This window comes from Tenebrio molitor, chromosome 1, assembly GCF_963966145.1.
Source record: "Tenebrio molitor chromosome 1, icTenMoli1.1, whole genome shotgun sequence".
NCBI lineage: Eukaryota > Metazoa > Arthropoda > Insecta > Coleoptera > Tenebrionidae > Tenebrio > Tenebrio molitor.
This window is the reverse complement of record NC_091046.1, coordinates 33,064,374-33,090,720: the sequence shown is the minus strand read 5'-3', so window position 1 is coordinate 33,090,720 and position 26,347 is coordinate 33,064,374. Positions and strand designations below refer to the sequence as shown.

The window sequence follows — 26,347 nt, the reverse complement described above, 5'->3', positions numbered from 1 at the left end:
TCAGTGGCGAGTGCAAATTCATAGAATAATAATTTGCCCAAAATGATATTATATTCAAAACTGTACAAAACGTAAAATATCCTTTCCACTCATTTCCACCAAGAATGGCACGGATTAATTAAGCAAATATAGGTAATTGTTTTGTTGTGGGCCCATCTTTATCTGAAATGACCCGCTTAGGAAATAATGTAGGTACTGCAAATCCAAGAATGAAATTATAATTTTAATATTAATCTAGAAATAGGAATTTGTTGTTGCTGCATTTACCGCAATATCGGTTCTAATATGATAAAAAAGCCAGTTCATAAACACTAACAGCAAAATGCTAAAAACCAGAAACACCACACAGAACTAGCATCAATAAAATTGTTGTTATTAAAGCTACTTTTAAACTGCGACACTCTTTGAGTCTTTGACACTGCATTTTGACAACTTCACTGAATTCATAACATTTGTTTATGAGGTTATGATTTTTTAGTGACATTCCCCCCTAAAGTGGCGCCGTGGAGATCACAGGCACTAAAGCTTCGCCCAGGCAGATGTATAGTGAAATATGTCAATCATCAAGACGGCGGTGGACATACCATTTCGTATGGGATTCAAAGCTACATGCTGCAGCATTAGACACAAAACAAATTGAAGGGGCTCACACAGCAGAACATCAGTGAGGTATGCGAATATCATCTGATTACTGACTAAATAATTTTAGGTGTTACAAGATATTTTTATAAAGTGGAAAGTAAATGAGAAAGTGGCATGTGTGGTGTCAGATAATGGAGCAAATGTTGTGGCTGCCATCAGACATATGCACAAGCGCCACATGCCGTATTTGGCACACACATTAGTAAACTGATAGATTGCACTTTTTTAAATATAACATTAAAATATTATCAAAGTGTCGTAGATTGTGTTGGTAATACCTTGAAACATTCGCGCCACTGATTCTCATTGGTTGTTATAAAACCCACGCGAAAAATAAATTATATGACATTTCAAATTTGAAACTGTCAGTGCTGTCAAGTGGTTTAAGCATTTAGATTTGCGATTTTTCATCTTTAGAGCTATGTTTTGCGTTCCTCTGAGTTTAAAAGTTATTAGTTTTGATCGTGCTGCTGTTTTGATCTGTTCCGTTGCGATTTTTGTTGATTTTTTTTGAATTTGTGAAGTGAGTGCGTGCCTCAAGAATCTAGCATAATGAACACTTTAAGTGACATTACAAACATCGAAAATGATTCAGAGGTAATTTTTGTTCATGCATTAAATAAATCTTGTGTTTGTGTTTAGCCATTTCCGAAAAAAGCTGGATATTTTAATTTCAGTAGCCAGCTTTTTTCGGAAATTAGAAAATGAATTGTACCTTACATTTTTAATTCCGTCGGGCACATTATCACTCGTGAAATACCCTGTATTAATAAAACCCAATATATTACTCCTACTATATTGAAGTTTTCTTTCGTCTTTCCTAAATTCAAACATGCAGAATAATAATAAATCATCACGTGTAAACCTGCTCTTTCCATTTTTTAAGTTTCGCGCCGAATCTATTTGTTGTAGCGTAGAGCGAACACTTTTAGTAACATTTATGTCAAGCAATCTATCAGTGGACAGAGTTTATCAAGTGATTGCCTTAAAATTGAAAGTCTGGCTGAAATTACCAAAAAATGTATGACACTGATGTTTTTTTCTTTAAATCAAGTAGTAATGCCAGTAATAAACTAAAGAAGGTGCAAGTAGATGGGGGAAAAATCCCCTTAAATTAATTCAAAGTATGCCAACTCGCTGGAATAGTGTTTTTTACATGTTTAAACGTATTCTAGAACTAAAAACTATTTAGCAGTGACTTTAACGTCACTTACTAGAGCTCCAGCATTTTTTATTCGATTATTGCACAGTGTGCATTTTAGAGAAATTTTATCGGGTTATTTTTTGTTTTCTCGTTTTGATTGGTCAATATTTGTCACGCAATTGGTTGCTAGACACATGAAGGAAATAATCAATTCAAAATGCAAACATTACAAAACAGACATGGTAAGACAGCGCAGTATTACATGATGTATGTAAAATTGATCGATTATTACTTACTGCTCAATACGAGCATCCGTACCAGTAATTTCGAAATGTATAAAACAGCCTTGTTTTTCGTTTTCAATCAACCAAATTATGCGCGTTATTTAGTAAGGTACCTTGATAATTTAAGGAAAGTTGATGAGACGCATCCAGGATTACGTGTGAACTTTGAAAAGGGATCAAAAAAACCTTTCTCAAAACAGCCGATTGATCTCACTCTTGAGCAAACCATTAACGCTGATGCTGCGAATAAGCTCACTGGAATTTCGCACATAACTAATTCGATCTCAGCTAGGCAGCGATGGTGTCGCAGTCATACCATTCGATCAACTATCATTAGCCATACAATGAAACAAACAGGACTGAATAAAGTGCAAGATGTGAGAGCAGATCTTAAGAATAGCCGAATAAAAAAAAAGTACAGCTCACCTTCACAGATTCATCGATGGCATTAAGCGTAATATCAACCCGTTTGATGAAAATTTAGATTGTACAACATTTCTACTGGTGAAGCAGCACCCGAACATATTAAAAATTTCTTGTTTAATGTAGAAGAAGAAGAAAATAAAAAACGAGAAGATTTTTTTCTAAATTGCATAAAGGACCCAAACAATTTCGAGCAGGCTATTTCCACGTTAAAGTGCCATACTTTCACAGACATGACTAACAAGAAAAAAAATTACTGTTGCCCGAGGAGAGATGGAACTACGAATGCAGCGAGACCTATTCGGACAACTATTCAAATTTTTCTAAAAAAAGAACTTGATTTAGATAAGTGCCACTGTCTCTGTGTCCCCTTGACGGCACCATTTGCAAAAGACCAAAATCAGCATTAATGACTTTATTAGAAAAATATGAGCAATCTGAGCCACCTCAAGATGCAGATGTTGTAATATGAATAGTTTATGTTACATCAGATGAAAGATGTACCACTAAGTTTTGGAAATATTTCAAAAAAAGTACTGCAAATGATATGTGCAAGTAGAACTAAAATCATCGTGATTGCCTTTGATCGATACATTTTCCCATCGATCAAAGATACTGAACAGAAGCTCCGAGGTATGGACCAAGCAAACTTTCGTATCGATGGCCCAGACAAAATGCGAAAAAAACACTTTTCAATAGAGCTGAAAAATACTAATTTTAAAAAAGCACTTGTACAGTTTTTCATTGAAAATTGGGAGAAAGATTATATGGCGCGGTATATTAATTATAAAATTATTTATGTTAATGCGGACGCTTGTTTTAAATACACGGTTATTGATTCCAAAGTAGTAGGGGAGAGTCGCCGAAATTGTACCGCCTCCTAAATCGTACCACCGTTATTTCTCGTAAATAGTGTAAGTGCCGCCCCATCTGAGGACGGTTTTACGAAGCACTCATACCGACTGCTCCTTAGTATAAAATTCACAGATTGGCGCCAACCCGTTCGGACAAGATTTAGTGAAAAGTGTTTCGTAGTTTCGAGATGTAAGTTCTTGACACTTTATCGTAAGGAATCCTGTTGAAATAAATACAATTAAGGCTTTAAGTGCTAGTTATAATGAAAGATTGTTATATTTAGCACGTTTTACGCTCCAAACTAAATTCATAACCTCAACTGAATTTTGTTTAAAAATGTTTTCTTGAAAATGTGATCGGTTGCCTAAGTTGTACCACCTCTTAGTTTCCCAAATCGTACCGGTACAATTTAGGCATATAGGGCACGTCGTCTATAGTCTACAGCAGTAATAGGTACCTCATGTTTACAGAATGAATCCTGCCACCAAAAAAAAACGAAAATACTGTGTATGGTCTACTGATGATATGAGAGAAGCCATAGAGAAATACCGAACCGGTAAATATGGAATTAATAAAATTTGTCAGATGTATGAAATTCCAAAACCAACATTTCTAAGACACTTGAAAGGTAGAAACGTCAGGGCGAATGAAGACAGGAAAGTATTAGGTCGTGCTACAACTTTTGACAAAAATATAGAGAAGGAATTGGAAGATTAGGTGTTACATCTGGAAGAATTTTTTTCTGGGGTAACCATAACAGATGTTAGAAAAGCTGCATACGATGTGGCTGAAAAAAATCGTAATAGACATAATTTTAATGCAAGGAAGAGAATGGCAGGAAAGAAATGGTACTAAAACTTTATACGCCGTCATCCTAATATCTCCCTTAGAAAACCAGAATCCACCTCACTGGCTAGAAGTAAAGGATTTAATCGAGAAAACGTGTTCGGATTCTTTGATATCTTAGAAAAAATTGTAGATGATAATAATCTCACTGCCACAAAGATATTCAATGTAGATTAGTCCGGGTTTTCAACTGTCCAGAAAAAAAATCAAAAAATATTTGCAAGAAAAGGGAAATCGCAGGTGGGAGTAATAGCCAGTGGTGAACGTGGAGTAAATACTACAATGGTGGTATGCACTAGCGCTGCAGGACAATATGTAGCACCAATGATCATTTTTAAGAGAAAAAGGATGGTTACAGAATTAGGTCTAGGAGCCCCACCTGGGTGTATCGTTCAAATTTCCGATACCGGATACAGTAATTCTGAACTTTTTCTTATATGGTTGAAGGAGTTCATCAAAGTAGTGAAACCAAGTAAAGAAGACAAAGTACTTTTACTATTAGACGGCCACACATCGCATTCCAAAAACTTAGCGGCAATAGAACTGGCTCGGGCAAACGGTGTTATAATATTACAGCTGCCAGGACATACTACTCACCGGCTTCAGCCGTTAGATGTTTCAATATTTGGCCCTTTGGAAACATATTACAACCAGGCCGTGGAAAAATGGATGAGGGAGCATCCTGGTTTGGCTGTAACCCAGTTTCAAGTAGCTGAACTACTTTCAGAGGCTTATGGGAAAGCAGCAACTTTGTCAAACGCCATGGGCGGTTTTCGAAAATCTGGTATATGGCCAGTTAACAGAAATATTTTTACAGATGTAGACTTTGCACCCTCTGATCATCTTCAAATTAGTGAAAACCTCAATGAAAACGATAGACCGAGCACTTCCAACAGATCAGAAGATAATGAAGTCAACACTATTCAAGAAAGTGACAATTCGTTCAGTGATAATGATGACAATCATTTAAACAATTACTCTAGAGCAAAAAGTCCTTCACCTCGGCCATCTACTCCAGTAGATGCAGTTTTTTCTCCAATTGCTTCTACATCTAAGCTGGATGTTTCTGTTCAAGAAATTCTACATCTACCACCTGTGACTCAGAAAACACGTAACAAAACAAGAGCCCAAACGGCAACTGTAATAACATCTACTCCTTATAAGGATAACCTGGAATCAAAAAAACTTAAAGTAGACAAAAAAAGTAAACGAACAGTCAAACGCAAGTGTAGCTTGGGTCAAGAAAAACCTTGTACCTCCAAAACTACGAAAAACATTAGCATCGAACTTAACGAAGAGGAATGGTTTTGTGCTCTTTGTACAGAACATAGAATTGAAGACATGATTAAATGCACCAAATGCAGTAAATGGATGCATGAATCATGTGCCAATATAACATCTCCCAACATTGGTTATACTTGTGATTTTTGTACTTAGAACAATATTTCATTATTAATATTTTTATTGTATCGTTTGTTATGATTACTAAGAATACATTGTTTCATTTTCAAATTTTATAAAGAATTTTTTTAGTTAAAAATAAAGATGTTTACAGATTATAGTCATATAATTTCATTTCTAATAGTAGGTACGATTTAGGAGACCGAGTGGTACAATTTAGGCAACGAGTTGCTAAATTCGTACCACTTGCAAGGGTTTTTAGAAATCGATTTTTCGTAGACAAAAAGCTGTTTAAATGAATTAAAAAAAAAACTGTAAATGCGCAAAACATCATAAAAGGTAATGCCAAGTTTGTGGAGCATTTCCATTTAAACGAAACTTAAAAAAAAATAAAACGTAAAATGTGGTCCAATATAGGCAACCCTCCCCTATATATATATATATATATATATATACCTACACCTAGTACGTTGTGACTTCATTTCTAGATACAACCTAGACGTTATGACTTCATATATAACGCTGTGACTTCCGATTTTGGAAGTCACAACGTTCCATATGATATTTAGTTCCACGATTATTCCTAGAGGTCGCTGTTACCCAATTTTAAAGATTTTACTGGAAGTCATATTAGCCGCCTATACCAACAGACTTGTGCTTTTAGTTTCACTGTATATCGCTGGCGCTAGTATCGCATTTTCTTATATGCATTGTTATTGCCAGCACGTTATGACTTCAGAAATATGGCAACAACGAAATAATATGGTGTGTTTGAGCGCTAAAAATAGCATTGCGCAATTAATCTCACACAAAAAGTGCATTTTGTGCGAATTTGTTACAGTCAAGCAGTTGAATAAGATCATTCTTACGAATAGGGTTTATACGTAGAATTGTGAAAAATGAATGGCTCAAGAGGCAAAAGAATGTTAAAACTAGTAGAACCTAAAGGTACTTAAGCGATTAATCACATAATTTACAGGTTATTAAAAAACTGAATTACTCGTATAAGATAGGTATCTGTTATCATCAATTCTTGTTTGTTTACTTACTCGTACACTCGCGAGCAATGAATTCAAATAACAGTTAGTACCGTATGTTTAAAACAATTTCTGGTCAAGTAGGTTCTGAAAAACAAAAGCATTAAAAACGTGTGGCGTAGCTTGAATAATTCAGGCGGAAATGTGTTTATCACAATAATTGTTTTGAACGAACTGTCATAAAATGACGATTTTAGGAAAAGCTTGAGAACGGGTCTTTTCCCCTACGAGAATTGGGGTTGGCGCCAAGATTTCATACTGCACTACCGCCGAGGATCGTACCCACCGTTCGCTGTTGTTCCGGTACCTTTCAGCTGTTACTGAATCTTCAAGATCCTTTCGTACAATCCTTTGACAAGTTGACACTGTTAGATCAGTCTGCTGCGATAGTTGCCCGAGAGATAATTGGCGTTCGTCTTCCGTTTGAGGTTGGACAGCTGTGTTGGACAGTGTCAATATTTTCCCCAGTACGAACCGTAGATTTCCAGGTTTCGGCTAAACACTGCCACTTTCTCGAAATGTGTGAACTGTGTGACCATTGCGAAAATAAGGTTCAATCATGAATATCTGTTGTTCAGGAGTGAAAACCATTTTCACAGATCAAATTTTGCGAACAAAATTATTATGGCGATTAATGACATTTTTGACAGTTCAATTATTATTTGACAAGCTAAGCCATACGTTTTTAATGCTTTTGTTTTTCAGAACCTACTTGACCAGAAATTTTTTGAAACATATGTTATTTAAAAAGAGGTAAACTAATCTGTCATCAAAATATTTATTTGTCATCAAACGGAACCCTCTAAATAACTAACTTAATTCTAGTGAGTTAAAATATTCTCAGCGCCTGATTATGATCTGTTTAATTCTGTAACAGTCACCATCATAGTAGCAACCATCAATTTACTAAATTATCAAAAAATAGGAATTGTTGGTTCTTTTATACTTTATAGTTTTGATAAACACGTACGTACTTTACTTTTTTCAGCAAACAGTATTAATCAGAATTTGGTATATTAAAAAAAATATATTTTTTTTATATTATTATTTTAATTTCTTACTTATCTTGACTTATTATTGTGCAAGCAAATGGGGCACGTATTACATAATATGTACGTATTTTATTTTCCAAATTATTGTTTTTTTAATCCTTTGTTTCTTTCAGTCAGTTGGTCAATAAGTACATGAATAAGATAAACTAATTAAAACTTGTAGTAATTTTTCTTTAATCTGAAAACTAATTTAGCTTAGCTTAGATTAGCTTTAACCACAACCTATAGAATCCATACACCCTTAAATCTACCTATTTTTGAAGTGCTAAATATTTAGTGATAATATGTTCTTGCAGTCTAAAAGAATTTTAGTATCTAGTAGTTTGATTGCTTTTACTGATGACAGAAATGCAAAAACATATTTGTATTAAAATAGTTTAAGAATTTGGTGATAAATTAATTATTCTGGAAACAAATTAGATTATTATATAACTTATTACATTTAATGATAATGAAGTAATGAATAAACATATGTCTGCGTTTAAATAGTTTGATGATCACAATTTCATGATAAATTAGTTATTCTGAAGACAAATTAGATTATTTACTATCTAAAAATTGAATAATTAGGTGCTTGATTAATTCACACCCCTTTAAATACATTTTCAGCAATGGCACATGAGAATAGTGAAAAAGATAACATCTGTGACAGCGTCCCGCAAGAACTAACCGCACATCTTCCTAGAAGTATAATAAACATTGTTGAAGGACATAAATCAATTGAGAATAATGCGAATTTTAAAAATACAGCCGTAAGTTTATATTTATCTATTTGAAAATTTACAAGGATCACAATTATAATTAATAATTAATTAAACTGTAGACATGGGTGATGAAAAGTTCTTTCGAAAACACAAACGACGATTCTACTGATAAAGTACATCTCTCATCTAAAACAGTACCAACTAAAATTATTTCACTATCAAATGAGATAAATTTTACTGAGCATAACTTTTGTAATATTGAAAATAATGATTGTAACTGTACACAAATACCTGAATCTTTGCACTCAAGCTTTTCCAGTGAATCATTTACTGATGACACCGATAAGGATAAAGACTTTAACATAGATTTAAATCATCAGTCATCAGAAAGTGATTCTGTTTGCGGTTCAGCCGACTTAGACGACTCCATAATAATAGAAACTGTTAAAAATGTAGTGGTGTCTATTAATAAGTCTAATGAGGATAACTCTGAATTGCTCTCTGAAAAAATTTTAAAAGAGAAGAAAAGAAAAACTAAGCTTGTACGATGCAAATTTTGTAATTCAGATATTGCTACAAAAAATTTTATGAGGCACCTAAAAAGACATCATTCCGATGAGGATGAAGTTCGCAAGATTTTTCGGTTACCAAAAAACAGTAAAGAGAGGCGACAAGCTTTTGCTTTATTGAGAAATGAGACAAATTTTGATCTATTTATTCAAGGAGAAGAGAGACCTTACCGAATGCGTTCTAAAGAAAATGTTTCAACAAAACTTTTGTATTCACCATGCCCCTACTGCAAAGGATTGTATTTAAGAAACTATTTGAGAAGACATGCAAAAAATTGTCACTACCAGAAACATTCAATAAACAAAAAAAGAGACAAACCAAATTATTTAGGAGATTCACAAACCCTAACTGCTTGTGCCATGGATCCAACAAAAGTAATTTCAAAATTAAACATTAAAAACCAGGTTTTTTCAAAAATGAAGGGAGATGCAGTCGCTTTTGAAGCAAAGAAAGATCTGCTTATTGCCCATTTTGGCGAATCATATCTCAAAAAACACAAACGAGAAGGGCTGACGTATGCGTGCAGTAATAGAATGAGAGAACTTTCTCGTCTTCTTATTTGTTTCAGAGAAATTATAGGAGTAAGTGACAAAAAATATCAGTTTAAGGATATACTTTGCCCGAAACATTTTGATAACGTGATACTTGCTGCACGACAAATTGCTGGTTACAACCATGAAAAAAAAGTCTTCAAAGCACCTAGTCTAGCCATGCACTTAGGGACCTCATTAAAATTAGCTTGCGACGAACTTATTCATTTAATTCTCAGACAAAGTAAAGGATACACATGCCAGTCAGATACCCAGTCTGCAGAGTGGTTACAAGATGTCAGGAATTTCAAAGAGTTGGTTCAGTCGCGTTGGAATGTGGAGTTAGCATCTCTAGCAAATAAGGATTTAATGGAGAAACGATGGGAAAAACCTCTTCTTTTGCCACTTGTGAGTGATATTCAAAAATTTCGCGACAAAACAATACAAATGGCTAAGGAATGTCAAGAGAAATTACTTCAGAATAACTACAACGTTCAAGCTTATAAAACACTGGTGCACTGTTCATTAGCATTATTAATACTTTTTAACAGAAGACGCATTGGTGACGTTCAATATTTAAAAGTCAAGGATTACCTTGCGGATAAAAGAAGCAATACAAAAGATTTTGAAAATGCTTTGACAGAAGCAGAAAAAATATTAACAACAAAATATAAAAGAGTCATAAACAGTGGAAAAGGGAGCAGAGCTGTCGTAATTTTAGTACCAGAAATGATTCAAACATTTATTAAATTGTTACTACAGCATCGAGATAAATTTATTCTTGATGCAGATAATCAATATGTTTTTGCCATTCCGGGAAGTACCATAAAGTGGGGAAAAGGAGACATAGCCATTAAAACGCTTACAAAAAAAATGGAGCTTCAACATCCCGAAACTATTTCAAGTAATAAACTGCGTAAACAAATTGCCACAGTTATGCAGATTTTAAATTTGACGAAAGATGAAGCAAAACAATTTGCTAACTTTATGGGACATACGGAAAAAACACACAATGAATTTTATGAGTAAGTATGTCACTATATGCAAAAATTATTCACACCAATCAAATGAATATTTTTAAGGTTGCCTGTTGATATATATCAAACTGCAAAAGTCTCCAAGATACTCACTTTAATGGAAAAGGGAACATTACCGGTGCAGTATAAGGGAAAAGCGTTAGCAGATATTAATTTTGATTTTAATTCTGAGTTTGCCCAAGAAGAAGACCGTAAGTATTAATTTTGAAAAAAAGAAAAAAGTGACATCTTTTTCTAGTGGAAATTCCAGCCGTGAGTACGGAAGATAATGAAAATGATCATGAGAATAACGAATTTCCAAGTACCTCAAGAGATATGGCAAAGAGTTGTTCTAAGGATGATGAAATTGTGAAGAACCGTAGGAATCCACCTGAAATATTCGAAGGTTGGAGAATCAATTGAAGACTTTATTATAAAAACTGCATCAAAATCACTAACAGTCATTCGAGTGAAACTTTTTAGACATTTTTTTTTAGTTTAAATTAACCCGACTTATTGATTTTTTAATTTACTATCTGTATTTTTTTCTTATAGTGAAATTTTGAACTTTTTTGATTTTAACAAAAAGTCTCCAATTTATTTCATGAATTATTAGAACATTGTTATAGAACTGAGGATTTTACATTGATCAAAAATTTCAGGGTATGAGAGTGAAGATGAGATTCCAAAAAAGAAAATGACAGAAAAACAGCCTAAATCTAAGAAAGGTACAATCTTTTATTTATCATTGTGATATAGTGGTTATATATAGTGATTTTTAGGTTGGTCTGATGAAGAAATTGAATTAATCAAAAAATATTTTATGTCAAATATCAAGACAAAGCGCTATCCTTCGGGACAAGAGATAAAAGACTTTATCAAAAAAACTAAAACCACAAGGACTGTGGCAGTCATTAAGTCAAAAATGCAACATTTAATGCGGTTGAATAGCAAAGATTAAGACGTAATTTTTAATTGTTACGGCTATTTTGTTACAGCCAATTTTCTTTTTGTTATTTTTTAAATGTTTAAAAATTATTTAACCGTTATTCTTACTTTATATGAAATATATTTTTACTTGATCAAACAATTTTAATTTTATCTTTACATACTTACCTATACTAGCTTTTATCAAAATTGTTGACATATGAAGTAGGTAATAAATACAGGGTATCCAAAGTTGAGCTTAAGCTATAAGGTTATATAGCCCCCATGAAAGTACCCGACCGCAGACAAACGTTCCTTTTGTTGCATTTACAGTAGGCGGTAAGCCCTACCATAAATCATTTTTCTTGAAAAATTCCTTGAAGAATTCCTTGGAATTCTGTGTTGTGAATTCCAGAGCCGGCCTCAAAACAAGTATAATTTGTCTAAAGATAAGTGAATTTTATGGTTTTAACACCTAAAGTACTTTATGAACAACTCACCAGGGGATGTAAAAGTGGTAGTAACCAAATCTGCAGCTTTTCGTTTAACAAAGAAAGTCAGGCGTTGTAATATTTACGACAGGGTAGATAAATAATCTGTTGTGATAGATTTGTATTGAACAACCCTAAAGACCCTCATAAAGTACTTTAGGTGTTAAAACCATAAAATTCACTTATCTTTAGACAAATTATACCTACGTACCGGACATGCAGAATGACGATGAATTAAAGTGAGTGAGTTCTAATGTGAAAAAATTAAACGACGCGTACGAAAAAATGAAAGACCTACAAAATTTGTTATATGTATTTATTGATACATATTTTAAGTTTTCTACAGTTTTTAGTAATTAAATTAAAGGATTGTTTTTGCCAATTTGGTTACTTTCACTCGGAGATGGTTGTGAAAGCATCTAGTGGGACCACGAAGAGGCTGGCAAGTTCCCACCGGGATAAGGAAGGGGATAGGTTTGAATTAATTACGAATGTACAGTTAGTAATTGGCAAAATGAAAAATAAAAATAATTAAATCACCAAATAGATGTTTAAAATCACTAACACTGACACAATTAAATCACGAAATAGATGTTTCAAATCACTAGCACTGACACAATTAAATCACGAAATAGATAGCACAACTTTTCTGTTTTCAAGACACAAAGTACTAAAGGTAATTTCGTTACAATAACAAAATTTACAATAAATATTAAAAAAATGTCCTACTACAAATTTTTAATCCCGACCTTGAACGAACAAACAAGGATGCAACGGCACGAGCAAGGTAACCGAGGTAATTGGTTTACAACCCTCTTAACTTTTATGGGGGCTATATAACCTTATAGCTTAAGCGCTACTTTATAAATGATTGTCGGGTCAAGCCAGCTTTGGAAAAAAATATTATTGTGCCGCCTTTTTGAAAACAGATGCCCAATTTTAATTCCTAATAAATTAACTGTCACTTTTGACATTGAAGTTTTGTTCGCCCTTTTCAGTCCAGTTTTCTTCGTTTTAATGTTTTGTGTTTTATTTTCTTGAGGATAGTTTATTCTATTGAACAGAACACGTTCATTGTTTCTTACTTTCGAACTGGAAGGTTTATTAACGATGAATGTACATATTCATTACCTATTTGTAAAAATGAATTACAGGCACAATATCCTGACAAACAATTCAAACAATTATTGTATTTATAAACTGCGTCAAAATTGGAGGCGGGACGAAGGGGTTAGTGGGAGGAAATCACAAAAAAACAGCAGTTGAAACTTTTCTCTGCTAAAAAAAGTTAACAACCTAATCTAAAAATGTGACATTTAGTATTTATTGAATTTACTTTAATTATAAAGTTGCACGGTCAAAATGTGACATGATTTCAAAGCCCACTTGATCTGACCTGATCTGACATGACGTCTTTTACCCTGTCGTAGTAATGTGGCTCCCGGTTTCATCATTTAGTTTTTATCTCCAGCAGCGAATAGGAAATCATGGCAACACTGTGGAAGTGAGAGCGTGCGTTAGACAATACAATTCTTGGCGTATACAACAGAAGTCATAACGCACGTTACCTATCTCCGAATTTCAACTTGCAAAATGTCTTCCCCTCTATACAGACACCTATAGTACATATGCTCCATCTAGGAAATAAGTTTTCAATTTAGCGCATTAGCCTTGGGTAATGGTGGAAGTAAGGTCGTCCTATTCGTATAACGGAAGTCACAACTTATCACATATCGATATATATATTCGTATGAAGAAAAATACAATTAAAATTCGAAAGTCACAAAATAATTATGGTAAATTATATGTTTTTAATTCGTTGTAGCCAATTTAGGGCGTCCAAAGTAGTGAAAACCTTAGAACAAGAACTTTCGTGTCCGGCTCACGAAGAAGCCGATACAAAAATGATTTTTCACCTTTGCCAAATAGATTTTTTGGCCTCCTGTGATGGAAACTTTGCAAACACGCACTGTTCGCGTCACATGAAACTTTGCTTTTACAGCGACTGTGCGACGGTGAATTTTTCCCACATACTATGCGGCAAAGTAAATAATCCTTGTTTTTAACCTTTAAGAAACATAGAAGAAATACACAATTTTAACTTAATGAAGCTGAGTTTCAGGAGAACAATATGTATACATTTTGAATTCAATTAGTTTAGAAAATAAAATCTAAAAGAAATGCATGACCTACTAAATCTGAACTGCGCTGCGCTTAGTACGGCCGTAACAAACTAGCTGAATGATTGATTCGGCTAACCTCAAAAAATCTACCATGACCAACTTCATTAAACTATGTTATGGCCATCCCAAATGTCGAAAAAAAGTAAACCAAATGACAAGTCGATGATGGAGATGAAGTGGCGATATCTAGTGAAATTTAGAATAACCACACATTTAAAAAGCACGGCCTCCTAGATATAACGATAGACTTTTAGGTATATTTAGTCTATAATAAGAGACTTGTCTCTTGTCATATCTAGGAGGCCGTGTTAAAAAGTTAAATACCAGGTTATGTTATATGCCATTTCATTGTCAAAAACTCTCAGTTTATACGTTTTCGTCGTCATAAAAGTATAAACTGACAGTCTTTGACAATGAAATGGCATATAACATAACCTGATATTTAACTTTTTAAATGTGTGGTTATTCTAAATTTCACTAGATATCGCCACTTCATCTCCATCACATGACCAACTTCATTAAACTATGTTAACGAATTTCTTTTCTAGTACCACAAATTTCCCGAAGAACCTCAAACCATTCAGCTCTAACTCCACTGTCGCTGGGAAATTGAAATAAAGGTTTTTCAGAATTGCTACAAATAACGCATTTAATGAGCATTTTCAGAGTTTTTTGATTGACAAAAATTCAAATTTGACGGCAATTTTACCTTGATGTCTAGCAAACAGATGGCACCACTTCATCACTATCCATGACATACTTCATACGAAGCCCATTTTAATGGAATTGGAATGGCCATAACATAGTTTAATGAAGTTGGTCATGAATCTACCCTTAACTAGCGCCATCTCTTTAAAGATATTAAACTACAAATCATCTAAATTGCCACAATAATTTAAATTTCCTTGAATTTAATCAAGGTTGAAGTACCAACATGGGAAAATAGTGCGTTGCATGTGGAGAAAATAACAACAGTTATTTTCAAATTCCCAGCAACCTCCAAACCAAATTCAAAATTGATAAGATTATAAAAAAAACTAAATGAAACATTTCACTGTGATACATATATTTTCTTTATTATCTACAGCAACTCCAGGACCCTTGTTACGATTAGTTTGGCTTCAAGACCGTGGGGTCTGTAAATTTGTGGGGCTTTTAAAAAACTTGGCTAATATTGCCACACAAATTTTATCATAGGTATTTAATTCCAAAAAATCCTTGTCAACAACTGGTTACTACTTTGCATCCATATTTAATACAGAATTCCATATTTACCTGTGATAAACACAAAGATAAAATTTGTAAAGTTATTATCCAATTAGTAATGAAACCAATTTTAAACATTTGTTTAAAAAAAATGCCGATTACATAAAAACGAAATCCATTCAGAATAAACCTACAAGTAGGAAGGTTTTAAAATTATAAACTTACGAGAAAGGTATTGTCTTCCTGCAGATATATAGATAGTTTTACTTTTAATGTTTCTACTGTGCTCTATCCATTTTCAGATTTTGCAGTTCCATTTTATAGAATAAATATTATGTTTCATAATTTGATTATTGTAATTATTAGGTATTCTTACGTTCATGAAACGTATTCGTGAAAATTTATTTTGCGTCAAAATGACAAAATAGAAAGTGTTAACCTAACAAAATAAACACGTTACGTGATTGTGATTGGATAATTTCAATTCAAATTACATTTTTCTTTTCCATTTCGCTAACAGATGGAGTTAGTTAAGGGTAAATTTTTTGAGGTTAGCGGAATCAATTGCTCCATGATTGCTCCCTTGAAAATCTGAGCTTTGTTACGGCCGTAATAAGCGCAGTGCAGTTCAGATTTAGTAGGCCATGAGAAATGAAAATAGCAGCGTCATCTGTCGGTTCTGCCTTACATTTGACAATTCTTGGGTGCGTTCCATTAAAATTCGAAAAGTAGTAATTGTTTTTAACATTTTAAATTAAAAAACGTCGGCCAAAAAGCATTATACATACCTTGTGTGTGAAACATTTTGCATCGCTTAGTTTATGAAACACTCCGCTGCGCGTTGTGCTTCAAATTAAACATCGCGCTGCAAAATGTAACTTCCCACACTCGATTGTAAATAGCTATTAATGCAAATGTAACGATTCGTTGTTCCGACAACTATTAGCCAATATGAGTAATATTTCAGAAAATATTCAAATTTGTATGGAAGTCGGCGTCGGAAAAAATCAAAGGTTTATCAATGTTACACAATTGCATAAAGCTCTAGGAACAAATTTGAGCGCAGCCCTTCCAGCATTTCACGCATTCACAGGATGCGATTTCAACCCGGCCTTTTTTAGAAAAGGCAAAAAGCGCCCGTTTTCAATAATGACTAATTCTGAAGAATTTACCGAGTGTTTCATACAATTGTCAAAGCCATCAGAGAAGAGGTTTTACTAAATGCTCTATTTTTGTTTTAAAGTAAGCTTTGCTACGAAAGACATAAATAATTTTGAGGAAGTAACCATGCGTTGGAAAGAATTTTTTTGAGATTAGTCAAAAACTAAAGAAAATCATGTCATACTCGAACGAAGACTATTTAGAAATGCTACTGGTTTACGGTCATTGTAACCGCAACGCATCTGCCGCTGTTCCAGAGTACGCAAATCGCTTTCCAAATCAGCTTCAACAGGCTCGTAAAATTCTATAAAAAAAAAGGTATTGCTGGAGCTCCACACCGGGCACGTCAGGACGACGTGGAAGAAGAAGTTTTACGTGCATTGGAGGAAGATCCCAAGTATTCGTTCTGTAGCACTAACCTGTGGTGCTTCTAAGTCTACAACCACCTGCACCCATATCATTACCAGCGAGTACCGCATCTGCGAGAGGAAGATTTTCCACGGCGGGTAAACTTTTGCCAGTGGCTTTTAAATCAAAATGCAAACAATTCCTATTTTTCCCGGCACATTCTTTTCACTGACGAATGTGCATATTCTCGTGAATGAATGTTTAATTATCACAACTGGCACTTTTGGGCAGATGAAAATCCCTACGTTACTCGAGTTCGGGCTTATCAAGATTTTGCATTAACTTGTGGGTTGGAACTATCAACAATAACCTGCTACATTTCAGTTCCGACAAGGGATTGAGCACCTACTATTTAACTATTTTCTATTTTAACTCTATTTATTAGGTGGGGCCATTTTTAACCTGCTAGGTTAAACGGAGAATATTACGACACCTTCCTGAGGGAAGAACTTCCGGAATTGTTGGAAGATGTTCCGCTAGCGACAAAACTGGACATCCATATGGGGTGGATCTCCGTCATACTGAAACCATTTTCAGTGAACGATTAGTTCACAAAAAATAAAGAGCTGATTTTACATGACTTGTTGCATGTAGCTGATAATCCCCAAACCAGTGCTGAAAATCTGTTCTATTTTAAATCAACTCCGTTTTCAATTTGTGTGAACGAATGATTTGAAAGTTGACTCAAATAGTATATGTATTGTGTTATAAGGATTAAAAGTGGTACTTTTTTGGACGAGCAATTTGTTTGCATAGCGAGGCGAAGCGAAGCATACATAGCCGAGCCACTGCAATAATTGCAATGTTTGTTTTGTTTTGTTTACGTGTATAGTTGTTTTTTTCAAATCAACGTCAAACTGTTGCAAGCAAGTAAAAATTTACCCTGAACAAAAATGTTTGAAGAATTATCCAGTACACAGTACACCACCGGACGTGGCTGAAACTGCACAAGAAGTTGTTTCAAACCTATTATCAGGAATGTCACGGGAAATTTACGAGTGCGCTTACAACCTTTTTTGACATGGTGCAAAGAAAAACAATTCGGAAAGTGTTTTATTAGTATATTTTGCCAATTTATAGACCAAAATGAAAGCGTCCACCCTTTAAAAAGGCAGAATGATGGTTATGCACCGAAGAAATCAAGCGTTCTAACAAAAGAACAGGTCGACCGATTCTTGAATTTTGCTCCGGACAATAAATACTTAATGATGAAGGTATGTCTCTAAACTTAAGAAATGATAATTATAGCTTGTTTTAATGTTAGTAGTTGCGGGTGCCTGTCGTTGCGACGAATTGGTTCATTTGAAAATTTATGACATTGAAGATGTTAAGTCAGCTTTAACCAATCTAGTACCAGTAACAGTACAAAAGAACCGATTGCTCCAGAAATGATCCAAGAGTCAAGTACCACGATGACCTATACCGATATTAACAATACCAGTGAAAATCTTCATGCTGTTGACAAATCGGGTTTGATTAATTTTTTCCAAAGTTTGTTTACAGATACACAGAAGCTTCGTTCGATTGTTCTGCTCCGAGTGCACCTTTTCTTTCTTTTCCTATTATAGTCCATACTTTTTCTATTTCACTATCTTCTTCTTTCAATAAAAGATGCTTACATTTTATAATATGCCCTTGATGAATGTAAATTCTGTTTGCTTTTTTGTCATTGGGGCATAAGAAGTGCATGTCACTAAGGCGATAACGCCAAAAAATGGTAACTTTTTTTCAAAGAAAAAGATAGTAAAATACAAAAAGTATACAGGGTCTATCAGAACTGGCGGACCAAAATAATACAGTGAAATCATCATTTTCTGGGAATAATAAGAAAAATATTTTAAAACATCCATCCTAACTCGATTTTAAAATAAGAACGTTTTTAATTGACCAATTGCGTGTAGATATAAAATCACCTTAAAAAATTATATTAGTAACTATCGAAACTAATTTGATTGTTGCAAAGACATATAGTCGTTTTCAATGACATCTGTGCTGTCAATATGACAGTATGTTGGCATCACTTGCTGTTTCAGTTTAGTAATTTTGAATTTTCTAATTTGGCAATTTACTTTGACGCGGCAAATTGACAAATTCAAATTATTGTCTATGATTTCTGACAAATCAAAGAAAATATGGATTTTGAAAGGCCTGCAAGGGTTTTACTCTCGGCGCTAGAAAAAAAAGCGGTTATAAATTACTGCCAAGAACGAGTACAATTAACTCCTGGACTTGGGAAAGAAGAGTTACTTCGCGTGGCAGCAAAAAATTTTCTTGTAGAAAATGTAATTAATATTTATTTTTACTTGTCTTTGTTTTACAGATTAGTGTAACTCAAGTCCGAGATATTTAAAAAAATTATGAACAAGGTTTACCTATATTAGATTCGCAAAAGGGGGGTGCAAAAATTCAACCAAAAAATGATCCATACTCTTATTTTTTAAAAGAGGAAATTTCGTGCAAAATTTATAGTTATCATGAAAAGAACGAGTACTTTACTATTGACGATTTATTCTGTTATCCTACCAAGGACCTAGAGTATACCCAATCTGCGACCACTCTGTGGAGAATTGTTAAATCCATGGGATATCGATACAAAAAAGTAAATAACCGCAAAATTCTATGTGAAAAGTCTTACGTTAAAGTTTTAAAGTTAAATTTCTTTAAAAATATATGGAATATTTAAATTCGAATGAAGACATTATCTTCATTTATCTAGATGAGACATGGCTATATACAAATGGCTCGCCAGTTAAATTGTGGATTGACGAAAACACAATGAAGGCTAATCCCAAAATTGTGAAAGCAGAAGGCAGAAGATTAACCATTCTCCACGCTGGTTGTGTAAACGGCTTTAGGTTGTGATCTGATGCTAGACACCAAAATAGAACACAGTGATTACCATCAAACCATGAATGGTATGTGCTAAACATTTTAGGGGAACATATATCAATGGGAACAAAATGAAGCGACTTGTGCCAAACGCGGTGCCTATAACTTCTAATTAGGTACGAGAAATTACACTTTGGGAAGAAATAATCAAAATTAGTAATGACGACACAATTACTGGGGAAAATCTTGTGGCTTTAAAAACGAATGTTGAAATGAGACTGGGAAACAAGTTACAAGAAATGGGGAGGGATTTATGCTATGGGAAGAACAAAATGGTTATATTTATGTTGGAAATGCCCACCTCACGTTACTTTATAATCAAACAGTTTCAATAGCCCAGGCACAGCAGAGCACCCAAAATATTATCAGTCATTAGCACCGCTATTATTCTCTCTCCAAGGTTTTAAACTATGTATTACAATGCGATAACGCATTTTTGAAATGTCGTAAAATTAGATCACTCATATTTGACAAATGCAAATACAATGACAGGTTTTGTGGATTTCGAATTTTTTCACTAAATGTTGGTGAAGCAATGTTGCCAGACTGCGGTAGGCCATTCCATAGCACACTGTCTCTGGTCAGTGTCATGGCCTGGTAAATGAAGATCGCCTTGATAATGCGCCTTATCACTCTGTGAGAACATTGAAAAATCCAACGTCAAACTCTAACAAAGACGTTTATAAAAAGTGGTTAGCAGATAGGAATATGTCATTTGAGGAATGCTGAACCAAAAAACAACTTTGGGAGGTTATCAAACCACTGCTGACTGATCCAGTTCAAAATTCGTATGTGATAGACAATTTGTTAAATTTTCATGGGCATGACGTACTATGGCGGACAATAAATTTAGGCCGGCCTGTCATTAGCTTGATATCAAAATGTGAAGCTGGCATTATGTTCAACTAACCCCATTTTCGATTTTTGTCATTCTTGTCATCGTGACAGCGATAATCAAAATTAAAATTGGGAAAAGAAGCGTGCACCAGAGAGAAGTGCTACTACAAATCAGTTATGCTAGTGCGTCATGATCTGTAAGTTCCGAAAAGGGCGAAGGAAACGCCAAACAGCTTGAAAACCTTCAGTTTGAGAAATTGACACATGTCATAAGGACAATAAATGGTCGCTTGCATTGACTTTTTTGAAATGTCAGAAATTTTCCGGCCTAAATTTATTGTCCGCCATAGTACTACGGCGCCCTCCTTACAACTGCCAATATAACGATAATTGTTAGATTTTTCTATCAATAAATACAGGGTGTCCCAGAACTGGCTCCCCAGAGAAAAAAGGGAGCCTTAGGGCGAATATATTAACGTGTATTTTGAAGAAAAAAAGTCCTATCTCAAATGACAACCGAGAAAAGACATTCTGAAGTTGACCAATCAGAGTTGACCACCATTAAGGTGGAATAATCGCAATTTTGCGTTGCCTAGGTTTCCTTTTTATCCGTAAACCTCTATAATTCTGTCCATTAGATGTGGTCCACTACATTTATTAGAATGATTGTTTACGTCAGTTTGACATTTGTTATATAATTTCGCTGCGATATTTAATTCAAGTGTATCATTTAACATGTATTCTTCCTCTGAGTACGTAGATTTGATTCTTACTTTTGCACGATGTGGGAACAATGCACGTGAAGCAGTAAGGTTGTACCGTGAACAATTTCCACAAAGACAAAGTCATCCGGATCATAAAAAAAATCCTGAAATTAATCGTTCGGAGTCGAAAAACGGGTCAGATGCAGCCAGTTCGAAGAGAAGTTGGGGGTGCTCCAAGAAATGTAAGAACTGTCGAACACGAGGAAGCCGTATTAAATGTCTTCGAGGAAGACGGCACCCGGAGTATTCGAACAGTTTCTCGTGAAATAGGTTTATCCAAGAGTTCGGTGCAGAGAGTTCTAGCTGATAATAGGAGGCATCCGTAGCACTATACAAGAGTACAACATCTTCTGCCAGAGGATTATCCAATTAGGCGAGAATTTTGTCTATGGTTAAACGATGCTCCACACTTCTTGTCACGGATACTGTTTTCTGATGAGTCACTATTTTGCCGGTAAGGTTGTTCCAATTATCACAACCTTCATATCCGGGCAGAGGATATCTCTTCGTTAAGTACAGAGTGATCAACAAGAAACCAAATCAAGAGTGCTACCTCATCTTTTATTTTATCGAAACGTACGTCGTATACTAATCAGACACTTTTATATAATTGCTGTGCACTCGTTTTGTTGGTTGCCTACCTCTCAAAAATCTATTATTAATTGCCTTTATAAATTGTTTGTAATTCATGAATAATGGATTTAAAAGGAAGTTATTATTAATTATTATTTATTACTGATTAAGGAAAAAACACACAGTTACATAAAATTCCTTCATAAGGCACGTAATCTTTGGTTACAAAATTTTAAAAGTAATTATTTTTCAGAATTCTTTGTTTTGTTGTTTTCTGTAAGAAAAGTGCTAAAGTTATTATTCTCACATTTTTGGTTAATTGAGAACTTACTCGTATCTTTTCTAGCAGTTTAATTAAAACATTTAAATTATTCCAAGGTCAAAAAATAAGTTTTCACAAAAACTGCTCCAAATGTTCTCCATTGTGGTCCAGAAAGAGTCAAACTCGCGTCTCATATTTTCCAAAAACACTTATGAAGCTGTCAGGTGAAATGGACTGCCAAAATTCATTTATGGTGAAAATCTTTAAGGTAATGTGTGGGTTTTATTTCTTGCAACACACAAGGGAAACAAATTAATAGCCTCCTTCAAAATTTTTGCAATAAGTGCCATAACTCAATTTAATTTGCAGTCTTAAACGCCTTATGGAAGTTGAGGGATGTTCCTTGATAATTTGTCGAACATTTTGCACCATTTCTAAAATTTGAACTAAGGACTGACCTGACTTCTTCTTAATGATGGATTATGATTCACTAAAATTAGGCATTATAATTTTAAGACATTGATAAACTTGTTAATAACCAATACCATCAGGTTCAGACATTTGGCTTGAAATTCTTCAGTGTAAGGGGGTACAAAGTAAGGCCAGTCTTCACTTTCTTGTTTCACCCTCTTTCGAAAATAATCTAATAAAAATGCCTTCTCTTTAATGGTAAAACCCATTTTACAACTTATTCTGGGATAATTATTGCTTACAATTCCAATAAACGTCTGTAAATATTGCCGAAATCGAAGATTTGTTTTTTAGGTTAAATCACTTAAATTGTCAACAACAACAACCTTGAATTTTGAAATGTGACATTTAAACGAAACATCTCCGTACCAGTGGCGTCGCGTTTGGCAATAAAGCTGATAATTTACTTACTCTTACAAATGTAAAATGTTGCTCTTATTTATCTTATAAATTGTTTCCCTTATCTTATAATAATAATAAAATGCACAATTATAATTCCAACGTCTAAAATTCATGAGGTATGATTTATTATAAACTAGCGTTTGAGACCACAAATTGTCTACGGCCATGCTTTGAACGCTTATTTGCGTATGATTCTGCTACGACGTGACCGATAATTTGCAACGCTTGCTCTGATTTGGATTCTTGTTGATCACTCTGTACATATAGCACAGTGACTTTGGAGGGAAATAATAGTTTCTTGAATGAAAGTAATGAGAACAACACTTCCATTTTACGTGTGATCGAATTGGATTCATCTCAAAGCCATATGATTTTTGATCCTAAAAGTTCAATGTTCTCTGACAAGGACGACAAGAAAAGCAGCAACATATCTGAATATACTTGGCGAGAATTTGCTATTCCATGGAATAAGCTAAGAGACAATGTACTAGCGGAGTTAAACGAAGGAAAGATCGGTAAAACATCAAGGAAAAAAGTTATCCAAAAGCTTGAGAATTATAGCCCATAAAATTATCGATAAATTTCCTCCCTGTTTCAAAGATGTAAATGACGACGGTATTGTATGAGGAATTAATTAACCAATATGGTGCTTTTGCATGGGGAAGCTTTAGGTAATGCGGTCGAAGCGCGGCGGTTGTACAGGGTTATTCTAAATGATTGTAGTCGAAGTAGGCCATGCCCATGTTATTACATTTTTGCCGCTTTCATGTGAACTGTCAGTTTTGTCGCTGTCACTGTCATTTTTTAGATGAAAATTGCGATGATGAGATTTTTATTTATTTTTATTAAATTAACGATTGAATCCAGAAATATTGAGTTGTTTTGCACCCAATTTAACTCCCGTGTGTACTCACTTATTCACATCATTTTGATGTTTTTTTATGTGGAGCGGCAACCAGAAATTTTACATTGAGTTTTCACGCCTACTTCGACTACAATCATTTAGAACAACCCTGTACTATTGGGGACAAAATACTCTGGTCATCATTTTTTTGTCACTTCAAAAAAAATCATGTAAACTAAGCATTAACGTCAAGTCAACATTCATGACAATTTCAAATTATTGACTTTTCTCTTGTCAAAAATATGACACCTTCCACCGTTCAAAAATTTAGAATCGTCTCCCCCGCTTCTAAGGGATTGTCCATGAGCCAAATTGCCTTGTGGAAACCTTTTCAATATTTCCTCCCTGGAATTTCTCATTCAGTGGTCCACTTTTCGGTATTTAACATTTTGCAATGACGAGTCTGACAGTGGCAGCCAGTGACAATGGTTGACAGTACAGTGACAGTAGTAAAAAATAAGGTTAACCATCCTAATGCTTGATTTACAACTTTGTCACTCAAATGACTTTGACGACCAAAGAAATTTGTCCCCAATATTACATGGAGCGATTTCCAAATCGTAGATTCCGAATTCGCGGACTTTTTCGGCAACTGTTCAACGAGTGCGTAATCACGGAAAATTTGATTTACCAACTCATGATCTGAAATTGCCGGAAATTTTCGATCTCCGATTTGTTTCAAGACAATTTGCCAAGAGTGAGCGTGGTGAACGAGTGGAAATTGTCAAAGACACAAATACGAGTAAAATGAGGAGAAAATTTCCTGCAATTTCATAGCACCGAGTGTATTCGGCATGACAATTTCACGAAAGAAAATTTCAAATTTCAAACTTTACACAGTTTTTTTCATGTATAACATAGTCTTATGAGTTATGAGTTATGACTCTCAAAGCGTTAGTTAACTTAGTTACCATACAACAAAAATTTTACTGAGGGTCAAAAATGAGTTTATCAAGATTTGGCTGCGAGAATCAGCAGAAAATTAACGTTTTCATTGAAGAGACTATCCCCAAGAACACCAAAGTCTCACAGTTCCGTGTGGGATCAATTTGAAGAGTTTTGCCAGTCAAGAGAGTTTTCCGTAGAGTTGCAACACACACCAAAACAACTCAATGATATTTTAAAGCATTTTGCGTTTAACATGAAGAGAACTAACGGTCAGGATTATAAGGAATCAGTTGTAAAAACGATGTTTAATGTTACAGCAAAACTATTGCAAGAATTATATTTGAAGAAATTTAATTGTGGTAAATCCTTTCACTGAATAACATTTTTAAAGAAGGTGACATAAATATACTCAAAGATGATTAATGTGTGGGATGAAAGTTGCCCCTGTGGACTTGAGATAAAAAATTTCCAGATTGTAGCGAGTCGGAGACGCTACAGTGTGGAACAAAATGATTATCATCTACCCTGAGATCATTTAAATTTATAATTAAAGGAGGCTTTGACTTTAAAATTATATTGGCAACACCGTTGACACCTTGATTGTCAAAGTGACGCTTTAAAATTCAATACAAAATATGAAACGGGGAGTTAACAGTTGTATCCAAGCCAGGTGTTCGATACAACTGTTAATTCGCAGTTTCACATTTTGTATTGAATTTTGATGCGTCAGTGGTGTTGCCAATATAATTTTAAAGTCATAGCCTACTTTAATTATAAATCTAAATGACCTCACGGTAGTTAGCTTTGGAATTTTTTCACATGTAAATTTTAAGTACAGCCAGCAATATGATTAATTTTGAACTTTTCTATGGGTTGGACATCCCTCACAAAAGTCTCAATTATAAAAATTTTAAAATGGCAGTAATCGACAATATTTCCTTTTATTTAAGAAACTAACTCATCATACCTATATCAATATCTTATGGATCCTTATGTCATTGGTGCACATTTTAATTAACAAAAATTATTTCGAGTTACAGTATAATCGATTATCCGTGTGCGTTTTATCCGTGCTGCGGATTATCCGTGTCGGGGTCGCCTGGAGTCACTCAGCGCCCTCCAAGCAAAAGTTGATCCACTCAAAATTCCGGAAACTGCAAAAACCAAATAAAAACACCTGCTGCAACAATATGGGTGCGTGTCTAGTTCTCGCCCAGGACTATATCACAAATATACGCACGAAATTAAACTACATGACACGACGCCATTCGTGAAGAGGCCATATCCAATGGCTTTCGCTCTTCGTCCTGCCGTTGACGTGACGACTTACTAGTGGCTTCCGAAAACTTGGACGAACACTTAGAACATCTTCGACAAGTATTTGAAAAATTGAAGCAAGCCAAAATGACGGTAAATCTTGAAAAGTCAAACTTCATTCAAAGGGAAATGAAATTTCTGGGACACATCCTCACGATCG

The 26,347-nt window shown here is 34.4% G+C and overlaps 1 protein-coding gene and 2 long non-coding RNA genes across 5 annotated transcripts; 1 reads left to right on the top strand and 2 right to left on the bottom strand.

Moving 5' to 3' along the window:
* The first annotated feature begins 6,030 nt into the window (after positions 1 to 6,030).
* Positions 6,031 to 11,594, top strand: LOC138130795 (uncharacterized). Of its 3 annotated transcripts, XM_069047451.1 has the most exons (7): positions 6,031 to 6,543; positions 8,294 to 8,436; positions 8,508 to 10,513; positions 10,571 to 10,716; positions 10,764 to 10,910; positions 11,167 to 11,232; positions 11,287 to 11,594. In XM_069047451.1, the coding sequence occupies exons 1-7, from the start codon at positions 6,495 to 6,497 to the stop codon at positions 11,463 to 11,465; spliced, it is 2,736 nt and encodes a 911-aa protein (XP_068903552.1). In that variant the 5' UTR covers positions 6,031 to 6,494; the 3' UTR covers positions 11,466 to 11,594. The 3 variants fall into 3 exon arrangements, with proteins under 3 accessions (XP_068903552.1, XP_068903573.1, XP_068903563.1); XM_069047472.1 differs by lacking the exon at positions 6,031 to 6,543 and having other exon boundaries at positions 7,988 to 8,436; positions 8,508 to 10,517; XM_069047462.1 differs by lacking the exon at positions 6,031 to 6,543 and having other exon boundaries at positions 7,997 to 8,436.
* A 1,590-nt stretch (positions 11,595 to 13,184) lies between these two features.
* On the bottom strand, positions 13,185 to 14,234 carry LOC138130804 (uncharacterized). Its single transcript, XR_011159649.1, has 2 exons — positions 13,491 to 14,234; positions 13,185 to 13,418 (listed from the first exon to the last, which is right to left on the bottom strand). It is a non-coding gene; the product is annotated as an uncharacterized lncRNA (long non-coding RNA).
* Positions 14,235 to 22,082: 7,848 nt separating this feature from the next.
* Positions 22,083 to 22,447, bottom strand: LOC138141341 (uncharacterized). The gene is made up of 2 exons (XR_011163103.1): positions 22,275 to 22,447; positions 22,083 to 22,217 (listed from the first exon to the last, which is right to left on the bottom strand). It is a non-coding gene; the product is annotated as an uncharacterized lncRNA (long non-coding RNA).
* Between the last annotated feature and the right edge of the window lie 3,900 nt (positions 22,448 to 26,347).

Coding starts and splice junctions, on each gene's coding strand:
- LOC138130795 (XM_069047451.1), top strand. CDS start 6,495: ATGAATGGCTCAAGAGGCAAAAGAATGTTAAAACTAGTAGAACCTAAA. Junction 6,544..8,293: donor AAAACTAGTAGAACCTAAAG/GTACTTAAGCGA, acceptor ATACATTTTCAG/CAATGGCACATGAGAATAGT. Junction 10,717..10,763: donor GTTTGCCCAAGAAGAAGACC/GTAAGTATTAAT, acceptor ATCTTTTTCTAG/TGGAAATTCCAGCCGTGAGT.